This window comes from Streptopelia decaocto (genome assembly GCF_964273445.1).
Source record: "Streptopelia decaocto genome assembly, chromosome: 1".
Lineage (NCBI taxonomy): Eukaryota > Metazoa > Chordata > Aves > Columbiformes > Columbidae > Streptopelia > Streptopelia decaocto.
The window spans coordinates 92,830,680-92,845,274 of NC_138663.1; the positions used below are offsets into that span (position 1 = coordinate 92,830,680).

A 14,595-nucleotide genomic window follows, 5' to 3' on the forward strand; every position below is an offset into this window, starting at 1 on the left:
CATAATATCTGGAGTCACACTATGCAGGAAGGAAATGACCTAGCACTTCTTTCATAAAGATATATATGAAAGTCACTATCAGCATACATAACATATCTTTGTAGGAAAGGTACTAGTAAAAGATTTTTCCACCTTCACCTCCCTTTATCTGTAATACGAATTCAAGATAGCAAAATAAAATAAGCCAACTTTCATAGTAAGGTTCTCAAGAGCATTGCAGAGCCCCGTTTCCATGTGCGTTCCAATATAAAAGGCAACATTTTTAGAAATAAGATTTTGATTATTTTTTAAACTATGAAGGATCAAAGGGCAATTCAAGGGATATATTCTCCTCTAATGTATATTACTGTGAGAAACATGTCCTGGTTTGTTAGGGTTTCTCAAAATCAAATGCCTATTTAGACTAACAATACCTTTAAAATAATCTCTGTCTTAACATAAGATTATTGCTTACATTTAATAGAAATTTGATGTTCAATTTTTATATACGCACATAGAAGATTGCTTAAGAATTCCTTCTCTTCAACAATATTTGCCAGCCTAAGTCACCTGCTGACTATGATTAGAGATGATCCCTTCAAAAATAAGTCAGAAGAACTGTAAGCCTTTTCCAGGTAGGAAAATCCCATTTCCTTCTCAAAATTACAAATAACATTTTGTTAATTTGTAAATTTGTGGAAAATAATTCATGAAATTTCAGCAAGTTTTAAGAAGCACCTGAGAAGTTCTAAGAAGAGAGGAGCAGTACTTACCATCAAAGCTAATACTTGCAACTTTGGTATATTTACTTTCAGAGGCTTTTAACGTAACTGGCTTGAAATGCACTGTTATAGCTTCATTCTGTGGTGTGGGTCTAACACTCTGCAAACAATCAAAATATGGAGCACCTGTAAATTTCTCACTGTTAACATACTGTGCAGCCTTCCCATATCCTTCAAAGTGATACAACAGCACCCAGTTTTGGCTGAGTTCTTACAAGTCTGTCCTTCCTATAACAAAGCAGCATCGTAAAAGGCTTTAGAATTTTTTCAGGTCTGCCAAATTACTAAGTCGGTAACCAGGAAAGTGGGCAATAGCAGTGAGAGTATGGACAGAAACATCAATAACATAGAAAACAATCTTTATTTAAATAAAGATTTGGGGTTTTATTCTTAATGCTGCAGCATTACAATAGCTAGACCATTTGTTTTGGTGCACTCATTAATAAAGCTGTTAACTGACTTGTCTAATTACTAGTGATGATACAGACACCTGCCTTGTCCCTGTTCTCATGCTAGTCTGCAAGGCTGCCACAGGGAAAAAAAAAAAAAAAAAAAAAAAAAACTTTAGAGAGAACATTTTTGTAAATCTGAGATGACACTCATTCTATACCAGCATTTTACAAGATCACCTTTTGTATTGAAGGGTTACTGTTTTAAACTAAATTAAAAGGTGAATTGGGCATTACTAGAATAGCAATTGTGTCAGTTATTAGCGCCAGAGCTGATTTGTATAGATACTGCTATGCAGCAGGATTATGGATTCCAAGTCAGTATCTGAAGACTCTATAAACGATTGCTAGCAAACTCTTTATCTAGATTCCATGGAGAGAAACCAGGCATGGAGCATTTAAATGCTCTTATTCTTGTTTTATTCAAAATTAGGATGGCTGCCATGATTCCTCCTTCCCAGCTGCCTTCTCCTGCTGTAAGAATGGCTCAGCTGCTCATGCAGAAGCTGTTAAGCTACTGCAAATTACAGGATGCTGTGTTAAGGAAACTGAAATGAGTGCTGGTTTACCTTGCGCTGGGCTGCAGAGCTTTAGCACCTGCTTCACCAGCAGCTGAGCCTTTCTTGGTCAGAGAGGAGCAAGGCAGACAGCTAGTAGTACAACCAATTACAGTTTCTCCAAGCTCAGCTGTCCTTGATTGTAAATTAAAGCCATAAAACCATGCATACATAATTAAGTTCTGCAGGCCACGTGATCTTTAGAGGAAACAAGCAGTGCTGCTCCTGCAGCTAACAAATAATCTCTGTGAACTTGAGTGTAAGTTTTGTATTTTGGATTTATAATACTGACCTTTGTCAACCACCCACATACACGTGGTACAGATATTTGCTATTTCTCTTCACGAGTCAATTCATAATTATCACAATTTTCTTCTAATGAAATCCATACTACAAAACTGAGATCCTGAGGTGCCTTTAAAAAAAAAACCTCTTAAGGCAGACAAAACCAAAGCTGTAATCAGGTTCAGAGCTCTGGCACAGCAGAAAGCATAACCATTTCTAGTAGCTCTCTTCAAGGAAAAGGCTGGGTTTTTTAATTACTAAAGCTTGAAATTATGCTGATTTCATTTAGCAAAACAAATCAGAAATATTTGAAAGGACAGTCTGTTGCAAAAAAAATGGCAGGTTTCACAGGAGCATCTCTTAAAATACAAGTGTAACAAACCTAGATGTATTTACTCAAAAAGTCTACAACCAATGATTTAAGGAAGTAATTTAGCACTGTTTTGTTGAAAATTTCTTAATCACATAATGAACATTTCTCATTTATTGCTTGCTTACATATTATGAAAGGAAACAGATAATTAAGACAACCAAAGGAAAAACCAACATCCCTAACAATCCTTTCAACTTTACTTTTCTCAAATTTTAACCTATTTCAAGTAAAGCTGAAGCAAAACTTGTCCTGAGATGGGCCTTAAGAATCATCAAATACAGACAGGTCATGACAAAATACACACACAAGTTCCATCAAGGATCTAACATCACCAATTTTTCTCAGAAAGCATCCTGACAGCAACTTACAGCCGGCTGAATATGACCCAGCAGTGTGTCCAGGTGCCCAAAAAGGCCAACAGCATCCTGGCTTGGATCAGGAATAGTGTGGTCAGCAGGACTAGAGAAGTGATTGTGCCACTGTACTCAGCACTGGTGAGGCCCCACCCTGAATCCTGTGTCTGGTTTTGGGCCCCCCTCACTACATGAAAGACATTGAGGTGCTGGAGAGAGCACAGAGAAGGGCAACAAAGCTGGTGAGGGGTCTGGAGCACAAGTCAGATGAGGAGCAGCTGAGGGAACTGGGGCTGTTCAGCCTGGAGAAAAGGAAACTGAGGGGAGACCTTAGCACTCTCTGCAACTACCTGAAAGGAGGTTGTAGCATGGAGGGGGTTGGTCTCTTCTCCCAATAACAAGTGATAAGACAAGAGGAAATGGCCTCAAGTTGTGCCAGAGGAGGTTTAGGTTGGATATTAGGAAAAAATTCTTCACAGAAAGGGTTGTCAGGCATTGGAACAGACTGCCCAGGGAAGTGGTAGAGTCACCATCCCTGGAGGGGTTTAAAAGCTGTGTATGTAGATGTGGCTCTTCAGGACATGGTTTAGACATGGACTTGGCAGTGCTAGGTTAATGGTTGGACCTGATGATCTTAAAGGTCTTTTCTGACCTAAACAATTAAATGATTCTGTGGGGAAGAAGAATTAAAACCAGACATGCTTCATTAACACATGGCTCTCCCATGAAGTGCCTCAGTCAAGATTTCTGACCCTGCTGTATGAATATACATTCAGTATTTAGCATAAGAGCAGAAAATGAGGATTTTTAAATGTTCTACAGAACACAGAGGTGGAATAAAGCTTTGTGCTACTGCAGCAGTTATTGGGAAAGACTGTGAAGGTTTAGTTTAATAGAATAGGTATAGTCTGAAAGTCATTAAAGAGGAGAAGAGTATGGATTGAAACACCAGCACATGCTCATCCACATTGTTTACCTGTCAGCAAGCTCCAAAATACAGCTTTGTCTTGTCTACCCAGCATGTTGCTCTAAAGACTGAGCAGTCTCTAGACTTTTATTTACAGATAGTAAAGACACAGTTACCGTGCTGCAAGAGGAAAAAGCCCTGTAGCTAAGGCTGGTTCAGTGAGTGTCAGAACCACCTCTGTACTGTTTTATTCCCTTTTACAGACACAATTATTTTGTCAGTAATAACTTGGCCTTCAGTTTAAACAGGGACACAACTAATTGAAGTTCACTTTTGCCATGCAGCACCATCCAGAATAAATTACTTTTTTAATCCTTTAAGGGAACTTTCCCTTGATAACTTTGAGATGTATTCAAACATGCAGACTGAAAACAACTCAGAAGTAAACTACTTCTTGCAGGTTGATAAGAGACAAAAAAAATCTACTCTGAAGTATGTGAAATTTTGACAGAAGTAAGTAAATACTACTTTATGCAAACACTTATTTTCAAACTGATAGAATTCAGGTTCAATATACAGCTGTCCTCAAGTTCCTGGTTCTTTATGCAAACATTATCAGGAGCTCAAATTGCTTTTAGCAATCAGATGGACTTAAAGTGCCTTAACAAAACAGAAAATTTTCATTCTAAACCAGGGATAAAAGAATGTGTTCAGGAATGTGCGTTTACTAGATTTTTGACAGCATGGCTTAATTGTTGCAGCATGACAACAGTGCATCCTGTTATGAAATAAACATGATTCTCCCTAATAATAGAGAAAACCCTAGAAAATGTAATTCAGAAAGTTTTTATCAAGAGTTTTAGAACTCAAAAAAGAAAGTCAAGTGACTGCTGCTTCTTTTCCTCAACCAATTTGTTGGACCACAGCATGACTAAGTGCTAAAAGGCAGAACAACTACAACTCTGGCAATGGCATTAGCAGCCTCTTGTACACAGCTGACCTGAAGATATTTAGTTCCTCCAGCACCCAGCTTAAATATATGCTAAATTTAGCCTTGGCCTTTTCTTCTGACATTAAAAGGAAATTTGTCACAGAGCTCTGTCTCACTGCTTTTAAACTCTAGCTCTAAAGGCTCAGAAATCAATCTCTCGAGCTTTCCTAGAAGTAAGGTATTCACCAGGTTCCTTCCAAAAATTCTTTACTCTTGCTTAACACTTCGAAATTCCCTGATCGGCACAGCAACAGAAATTCACACAGTGCTTCAAATGCTACAAACTTCCCAACAAAGCTGTGCCTTAACGAGAACAACTGACTTCATGTGCCACATGTGACACGCTGAAAAATACATCATATCCAGACTTATGTGGCAACTTTATCATTGCAATAGTGAGTCCCAAAAGCTTTAAGACCACCAAATTTACTGCTTTGATATACTGTAAAAGAATAATTCATCTGGTAAAGTTCTGTCATGACATGTATAATGGCTATCAAATAACAGCCTTCCATTAGACCACAGTTGACGGTCTACAGTCCAAATACAATAGCTTAAAAGAGTATTTTTTTTTTAAATGGAGGAATTTGTATCATGTACTGCATTATCAGACATTCGAAGTGATACTGATGGTTTGAATATATGATTATTTGCATTGTACTGAGGAAGTACATTACACACTTGAAAACGAACAAAAAAACAAACCTCAAACACACAAAAAATTATCCCTATGCCAAAAACCTGACAAATCTAAGATGGACATGACATACAACAGCAGTCATAGCTGGAAAAATAATTTAATAAATTTGTCAACCCCTTGATTGTAAAAAATAATATACAGGTATTTTTTAAAATAAAAACCCTCCATGGAACCTGGTTCACAGCTTACGAGGCCACAACAGACCTTATAGTTTCATCTGACCTCATTAATGCAATAAACATTAGGACTCTGATGAATTAAATTCTGTTTGCACTATACTGCAAGTTTCTCTCAACTAGCAAATTATTAGTGAACAACTTAGCAAGCGTTGCAATGGACTTATCACAGTGGAAAGTTATTACTAAAAATATGTCCTGTTTCTAGCTTAAATTTATCTAGCCTCAGTTTCCAGCACCCTATTTTAGGTTTTTGTTAGACCTCTACTATTAAAATACTACTCCCTACAGTTTCACCTATATTCTCTAAAAAACACAGAAGTGCCCTCCAAGAGCTCAGTAAGAAACCTTTGCCAATCTTTCAGTCATTCTTCTGGCTCCTCTGGTTTCTTTTCAACACTTCAACACTTTTTGAAGTGCACTGGGACAAGGTATAGATAGCTATACAACTAAATCTGGCAAACAAGACAGACAGGAAAGGGAGAAGGAAGAAATGAGAAAAGTAGTGGGCAGTGAGAAAGATTACACAGGGAAAGGGTATGAATGAATAAAGGCAGACTACCAGGCTAGAGCCAAAATTCTGTAATAAAAATAAAGAGTAGAAAATCCCAAAATTTTGAAGCTGGCTGAACTTCATGTGCAGCTGCAGTGATCTTACTGGAAAGGGCTCTAGAGTGTTTGCAGGCTTTTTTCTTGTTTCAAGCTACAAAGCAGATAACCTCAAGAAAACCAGGGTCACTTTACAGTATGCTCTTGAAAGCTCCTCTTTGCTCTTCTTAAAAGATTATGTTGGACAACCACTTCATACGCTCTCATGGAGTGTGTGATGAGGACAAAGAATCTCACAGACTCTGCATTAGCAATCTCTTGTTCACTGAACGGGAGTTACTGTTCACAAGTATAAAAGCTTCCAGAGGCTTAGATATTGCAGGCACAGCCTATAAATGCTGAAAACAGCCATTCAAAGAAGGCGATGAAGCATATTCATTTCACCATGCATACAGATTAGTTGTCTTACTATTAAGTTAGGTTTTCAGTCACACATCACCTAGCTTCTAAATCTGAACATTACGCAGTGAACCTATGAATGATCAATTTTTATGAGAGAAAGTAAATCCAAGTAGACAGTTTCAAATTGAAAGGAAATAAAACTTACTGTAATTGGCACATCTTTTGTTCCTGAATTTAATAAATGCAGATTTAAAACTTTTGGCAGATCTGTTAAAGAACAAAAAACATACCTGGCTATTAGGCCATCTTAACAGAAGAACCTTATACAAAGTCATCTGCACTAGCTGGTTTCTCATACAAATCCACTGTTGTTTAGTGTTTACAAGTTACACTAACATGACAGTACAGCCAGTCAAAAACCGCTAGTCCCAATAATATGACACACTTAAAAACTGCATTTTCGTTTATTAGTAGGTATTACATGCTTCAGCTAACTGCTCGTATTTCTAACACATTAAGAAATGAACAGGCTAAAAATCCTACCATGAATGATTTTGCCAGATGCATCAATATTCAGCAAAAACTCATCTTATTTAAAAATCTTTACATGTTAAATAAGTTGTGTGGAAAAGGACTTTAGAAGCTACGTTTTTTTAGTTCAGAGAAGATATATACTGTTCTTCTTCACTAAGGAGTCCCTTCTACAGTTTCAAAAGATATCTTCTATTTTACTACTTTCTGCCATATATATGATGTTTTAAAAATTTCACTAAACAATATTGATTTAAAATGTAAAATGTTAGGGACAAATGTGTAAGTGGCACTTCAAAAAAAAAGATCTTATCATAAGCAACAAATTCGATTTGCACACTCTCACTATTCCATGTGTTTGAAAATTGTTTAAACTTCTGCAGATGTAAAGCAATGTTTCAAAACAAGTTCACAAATTAAGTAAACTGGCAATGGCTTTCAGACTAAGCCATGCAAAACTGTGTAAGACTAATGTTATTTCTGGACTTATAACTGGATGTGCAGGGTACTGTTTGCTTGTACACATCTCAGGTATATTTGCAGGTGAATATATTTGTGCACCATTGTACACATTGTTACCCTGCTTTTGAAACCCTGGCTTTTAAAAAGCATCAATTCCACAAGCAACCCTGAACAGCACAAAGAGAACTGGGCTTTCCCCTCCCCACCTTACTCCTTATAAGTACACTTTGAGATCTGAAGTATAATTTACCTTGTGTTCGTAGTGTACCAAAATCTAGCATTTCTGTTGATGAATAGATTCCTGGTGCTTCAAGAAAAAAAAAAAAAGTCACCATTTTCCAATATATATTAAAGTTAATTAAGCTGAATAACAAAACCAACAACAATCAATAAAAAAAAAAAACACACCACCACTTTTCTACAAACCTGTTGTAACTTCTACTTCAACAGGGAGAATGATAAATTCTGTATTGTCTGAGGCATTTGTTTTTATTCTAATGAAGGCTGTATGATTATCTGCTTCTCTTGAAGAAAAGCTGGCTCTCATCACTCCTTTTGTTTCATAGGGAGGTATTTCCTGATAAATAATCAAAGCACATCTATGAGAGTGCAGTCATTACAAAAAAAGCTGCCACATCAAAAAAATACAATAGAAGCTTTGAGTATAATTGTATTAAGAGAAAAAGCTGCCATAGCAGTAAGAGAGAGGCTGCATGTTATTAAAATTACCATTAAATTTAGCAAGGATAGTCGTAATCATCTAATATGATACTGATTAAAAACAGGTATATGCAAGAGGACTTTCATATCCCATTTGATTAAGTTTTATGTATTTAAATTGTGGTAAGATGACAGACTAAATTGTCAGAATCTACCAATAAACAAAATCTATTCATAAAAATATTGAGTGCAGTAACATCAAACATTGGTTTTATATATTCTAATTGTTGGTTTTTTTCCCTCCAAAGCATACATAAGGCATTCAGTTTCGGTGCTGAACACAAATTGAAACAGTGCAGAACTGCAAGGAGACAGAAGTTTGTGGAGGTACAGGTTTGTAAGTCACCAAACAAGTTTCTGTACATAGCCTACTGCATCAGTTCCAATCTGCATTCAGGGTTTCAAAGACAACTTTTTCTGTATTTGCTGGATGCAGCTGCAGCCCAAGACTAGCTTCAGAACAAGAGCTGACATACTGACACTGCATATTCTTCTGTTTTCGCACTTATTCACAGACTATGTAATGCAGCAGTTCATTAATGTTTCAGAGGATGTGATGTGACTCTTCCCTATGTGTAACCAGGGATCCAAGGTTTGTCAGATCCCTGAAGTTACTCTCAACAGTGATTACAAAAACACTTCTGCGTATGCAGACTCCTTCAGCAACCATCCAAACATTTGGCATAAAAACAATTTTAGACAATGACGCACATCCTTATGTCAAAGTATAATCACCATATTTCAAATAATTTCTTCTGCTTTGCAGCTTTTTCTAACTGCAGTGCAGCTCTGGACATCGCCAATATGACACATCTGGAAGTTTCCTCCTACTGGTTTAATTTCTTCTAGTTGCCTTATTGTTTCAAAATACCAGTGGCTGATATGTAAAAGAAGATTGGTGCTGACTAGCATTAGCCTAACTGCCTTTCCACACAATACACTGGAAGCTTTCACATGCAAGTCATCATTGCTTTAACTGGCAACCTGGCCTAGAGAAGCTGAAAAATGCTTGAGAAACAGAACTAGAAATAAACCTGACATTTAAAAACCCTCTATTCTTTTGTTTGTGGCTCTGACATGTTTGTTACCTACCTACTAATGGCTACAGAATTCAACATTCGCCTTCAGTTCTTTTCAGAACAAGTAATGGGCTATCTTTAGAAGCGATGCCATTAGACTAAAATGGTGTCAAAATATTAGGGACTTCATGTTTTCAAATCCATTTTAATGTTTACATCTAGCCCTCAGCACGTGTTTAGTCTTTCCACTGCATTTTTTAAAATGCTTGTGATCTGTATTCATACTCACTTGTCTGCAACTTTTGTATCTAAAATTAAATGATAGTGCCATATTCCAGAAAAGACAGGAATTAAGTTCTGTGATCATCCCTCTTAACTCATTTGGAACTATCCTGGCTTTACTCACTACAGCAGATGTAACTGTCAGTGACTGTAATGATACACTTGAGGAAGACCCAAGTTTTGGAGCCCAATGACTTTAAAGTCTCTCCCAGAACAGTCATCAAAAAAGGAACAATTCAAATTAGGTTTTGTATCTAGTTGGACATCACCAAGAATGTGATATAGAGCCAATACTTTACCTTCAGGATGCTCCTAAACTTTATTTCACTTAAAGATGTCAGTATGTGTTACTTCAAAACTCCATTAAGTGAATACCACAACAAAACAGATTTAAAGGGCCAGACCACGAGTCCATCCAACCTACTATACTATCTCAAGCAACAAGCATCAAGAGTAAAGTGTAACTGCAGGGCATGCATGTAGGAATATTTTCCAGAACACTTTCCAGCCACTCTCAACTCATGGATCTAAGGATTTACGGCAGCTAGACATACTGTTGATTTATTTAGTAGTCCTTAATAGATTCTTCTTCCCTGAGTTCATTCAGCTGCCTCTTCAAGTCACGTACACATTCATAACAATTTGCAGGAAGGACTTCTTCAGTTAAAAAAAAAAAAAAAACGTACATTTTTCCAGTGGGTTAGATCCAGCTCACATGCCAACAGAGGACTACATTGTTCCGAACACTCAAGCAGGTGCAATTCATTCTTACTGGGAATCATCTTGTTCCTCTCATTTCAAAAAAGCACAGCTCAATGGACATAACTTCTTGTAATTATACCTTTCCTTCAATTCCTATTACTGTACAATTAACAGACCCTGTTATAGTTTCAAATTTTTATGAGGTATTTTTAATGATTACATGACAAGAAACATAAGTTGATTAAAAAAACCAAAACTAAAATCATAACAAAATAAAACCTCCCCAAACAAGCACAACGAAAGCTGCAAGAGATGACTACTCACCCATAGCTTCCTTGTACCTCCTTGCTGTCCTGTTGGAAGCTCTAGATGTAGATCACCTCCACTGGAATACATTTCTACCACCTGAGGTAGATAACAGGAAGATGTCAGCACTCAACATTAAAGGGATTCTGTTTTAATTATCAGGTATTCTAGTGTGCAATGGCATGGGTTATCAACTATCTGACCATTAGAGTATCTTATAAATTCACTTTCAATTAAGATATAGCCACTTGCTACTGCCACACTTTGTTTTCTGTAGCATTTCACTGTCTGTGTATCACTTAACCAAATCAAATCGCATTTATCAGCGGACTATTCACTTACTTGTTTGGTTAGGTATAGACATCAACACTGCCTTAACATAAAAATGTTCGCCAGCGTTACACACTAGGATACATGTAAAGACAACTTAGGCTGTGCATAACAAGCAGAAGGAAGCTAAGAAGCATGCCTGGATTAAAAGTACAAGATCTATTCAACTTTGTTTTCTTCAGCATTTTTCCTAATTACCAGTGAAGTTTAATTATTTATTTTGCAGTAATTAAGACCATTTTATAAATGGAAATTTCACAGTAAAACCTCAGCTTTGCAATGAAGAGATCTGTGAGCATAATCTACAATTTCTAAAACAACAGATTTGCATTTAGACACAAAAACATTTATATAACGTGCAGGACTTGGCCTCAAATAGCTTTAAAGTCCAAACAGGATTTTAAGAAGTACTAAGATAAACAAAACTTCAGTTTCATATCATAAACATAAATGAGCATTTAACGGTTTTCTCTTAGGCTCACCTGCAAAGGTTCACTGTGAGGGTTATGTATATTTATTATAGGAGAAAAACTGCTATTTACAGGAACTCGTGCCCCAATAAATGGGCGCAACCGATAGGGGTTCGGTACTCCAATGCCAAACACCTAGTTCAGAAAAAGAAAAACAAGCTTAAGTAGCTGCACAGCCCAAGATGTGTGTGCCAATTTTAGTAATGTTCCAAGTACTCTTTTCAATTAATTTTGAAGTATGCTTCTAAATGAATATTTAAAACCAGTATCATGCTAAAGCACAGAAATAAAGAAACTGGTTTAATATGCTGGTAAAGGGTATTTCTCATAGCTGCTGCTAATTACACTGATATATTTAGAACACAAGAAGTCAAAATACCGTCTTTTTCTAATATTCTGAAACCATAGATACCAGCCAAAGGTTAAAAAGATGTGAAATATCCTTTAATCATACCCTTACAGAACAGACTCTCCATATGGGAAACATTGTTGTTGTTGTTTTCAAAACATTGCCATGGTAAGAGTAATTTTCTTTCAACAAGAGCATTTCTCTCATTTTTCAGACTCTCTCATCTGTCTGGTTTATCTTTCTGAATCTCAAGTGAGCAATTTTTTGCCAGCTTAATAAATAACATTGTCCTGTCCCTGGATCAAATGAGTACAGAGCTAAAGAATGAGCTAGATCGCTACAATGAGCCACTAAAACGACACACACATGACAGTTGTTGGGAGGATTTTAAACCCTACATAAATTCATCAATCTGGTTTACAGTACTGCCCTACAGATATTTACAATGAGATACCTCTGTGTTACAACAAGCAGCAGGGCTGAAAACTTCAACTGGCCTGATCAAAAAAGCCTTTTGTGCAAATATTCTTGGATAGCTCAGCATGCCATAATAGATGTTGCTCTAGTTGATTCCCACTCCACAACTTCTTCTGAAAGAGTAATTCTCTTACCTGATAAGTAAATACCCCATGATTGGAAGTGTTAATAAATAAAGTATTCTCTACATTTCCCACTACTCTTGCGAGGAAAACTACATCAAAGGACGTATTCCCTCCTGGAAGAATTTTCTGGAAAAAAATAAAAGCAAGCAAGCAGAGGAATAAGCAAAACTGTTTAGTGAAGACATTCCACCCTGCAGATGAACAGTAGTCTTTGCACTAGAGAAAATCTCCATCTGTTCGTTATGGAAAACTGAAGTTAGAAACTCCACTGCAGATTTCGAGAGAGAGAAGAAAAAAAAAAGTAGAGGTTTTAGACAAAAAAAAAGTGCCAGTATTTTACAACTATTATGCAGTGCAGAATGACATTTAATTGGATTTTTATGTTGAATTCTGAACTCAAGAGTTCTAACTGGAGAAAGGCAATTACTACAAGACTGATATAAGTGAGAAACGTTGCTTATAGACAGGTTTTCTAAAGCCTTTAGTGTTTACATGGTCTCTGCTAAGCCACAGGCCCTGCAAACAAAACTGAAACTAGAGGACTATATCTAACAGTAATGTCTTTAAGAGCTAAAAAGCATAGTGTCAGCAGAGTTAACTTGGGTTCCTGTAACATGATGGCAGTAGTTGTAAGTGCACTGGAGTGACTGCTTCACACTAATACAGCTCCACCGGAATTACAATTTTCAGAAAAATTATAGGAACAGCTTGTTCCTGTACGTGTTCTAAGACAATGTACATTTAGTCACTTCAGCAAAGGAGATCTGCTGTTAAGCCAGCAGTTACAGTATATACCAGCATAGCTGGAACTCCTATGCAGTATTTTACTCCTCCTCTTCTAGGAGAGTTTACATGTGTTTCTGTGCTCAGTTCAGATTTGCTTGGTAACTGGTATAAGATCAAGAAATGCAGTAGCTCATTTAACAAGCTCCTACTATTTGGGGTAGGGAGGAGGAACAAAAAGCTCATTTTTGAGAAAACAGAATAACTTACCCGGTTTTGAAAAAATGATGCATGAAAATGTGATGTTGTAGCAGATATTGATACTAACGTAATTGTTTCTTCTGAGCTAGGGTTATGTAGGTAAACTTTTTCCATTTTTGGCATTCCAACTGGCCTGTCAGAGAGAATATTTTCAAAATGTTAGAATTTGAGAAAAATAAGTATTGGGCTTTGTCTCATTAAACCAGATAGGAACATAACAGTGATGAGCACTGACAATAAAACTTTGCATTAAATGCTTTTTCAAGTACCATATGTAAATTCTACCTTGAAGAATTACTTCATTAACATATTTTCCATTATTTTATTGATCGCTTTTCCTGAAGGGTTACCTAACATTGTATCAACCTCTAAAATGACACCTATCCAAAATGAAATTCTGTTTTTCAGGTTTTTACTTCAGAATCAGAAGAGGCTAAGTTTCCTGCTAGAACCTCTAAATATTTATTTCAAGAAAGGCTGTACCACAGTAACTTAAAATAAACAGAACACACCCCAGACAAAAGTCTAAGCACAAATTTTCCTGCTAGATTGTAAGTACTCTTATCCAGAATCCAGAATTTTTCTGGTATTATATTTTATAATGTGCTCTACAGAATTAAGTACACAGACATATGCAGCAGAAAACTGTTTTATTTGTATATTGCACTTGAATTCATACCTAAGGAAAAAAATAAGAAATGTTTGAGATAAATCCTTGAATTTAAGAAGTCTGAAACACAGAAGTCAAACACTTAAACATCAACGCACTTTTTCAGTAACAATGCATGCTAACAATTTATTCCACAGAAGCTTTAGTCTTGTTTCTTTCTGCTTACAACAGCCGATGTGAAAATGCATGCTTTGGTTTCCCCATTTATTTTTCAGACTTTGGTATCTCTTCAGAATTGTTCTCACGCCTTTTAACACATACGTGTTAAGCATTAGCACCAAAGTGCTAAGAAAGAGTGTAGATTACAATTTACTCCAAATTAAATTTTTTAATTCAAAACAGTTAACTTTCAAGCTACACGTATTCCATGTAGCACTCCTACCCATGCCACTCACTCCGAACACTGCAAGGACCACAACACTATTGATAAGAATTATTATCTGAAGTGATAAGCAGTTGCTCTGCCATTCTCAGTGAATTTAACAGGCCAAATTAATAATTGCTGTTGTAGCTGCACCACAGATTTTCAGCTTGGAGGGCGTGGAGGAGGAGGGCATGTCTCAACAGACAGAGCAACATATGTCTGCTGCAAATTAAAGGCTGCCTTGGATGGAGGATTTAGTGACAGTAATCAAACTACATCACCATTTACCAAGTGACTACAG

At 36.6% G+C, this 14,595-nt stretch overlaps 1 protein-coding gene across 2 annotated transcripts in view; it reads right to left on the minus strand.

Moving 5' to 3' along the window:
* The window catches only part of TMEM131 (transmembrane protein 131), a 102,408-nt gene that overhangs the window by 37,653 nt on the left and 50,160 nt on the right, over positions 1 to 14,595 (minus strand). For both annotated transcript variants that reach the window (XM_082073169.1, XM_082073170.1), the window contains exons 5-12: positions 13,270 to 13,393; positions 12,286 to 12,402; positions 11,338 to 11,460; positions 10,544 to 10,624; positions 7,923 to 8,073; positions 7,747 to 7,803; positions 6,709 to 6,770; positions 753 to 861 (exon numbers count right to left, since the gene is read on the minus strand). In XM_082073169.1, the coding sequence (XP_081929295.1) occupies positions 753 to 861; positions 6,709 to 6,770; positions 7,747 to 7,803; positions 7,923 to 8,073; positions 10,544 to 10,624; positions 11,338 to 11,460; positions 12,286 to 12,402; positions 13,270 to 13,393 (824 nt within the window). The remainder of the gene's footprint in view (positions 1 to 752; positions 862 to 6,708; positions 6,771 to 7,746; positions 7,804 to 7,922; positions 8,074 to 10,543; positions 10,625 to 11,337; positions 11,461 to 12,285; positions 12,403 to 13,269; positions 13,394 to 14,595) is intronic.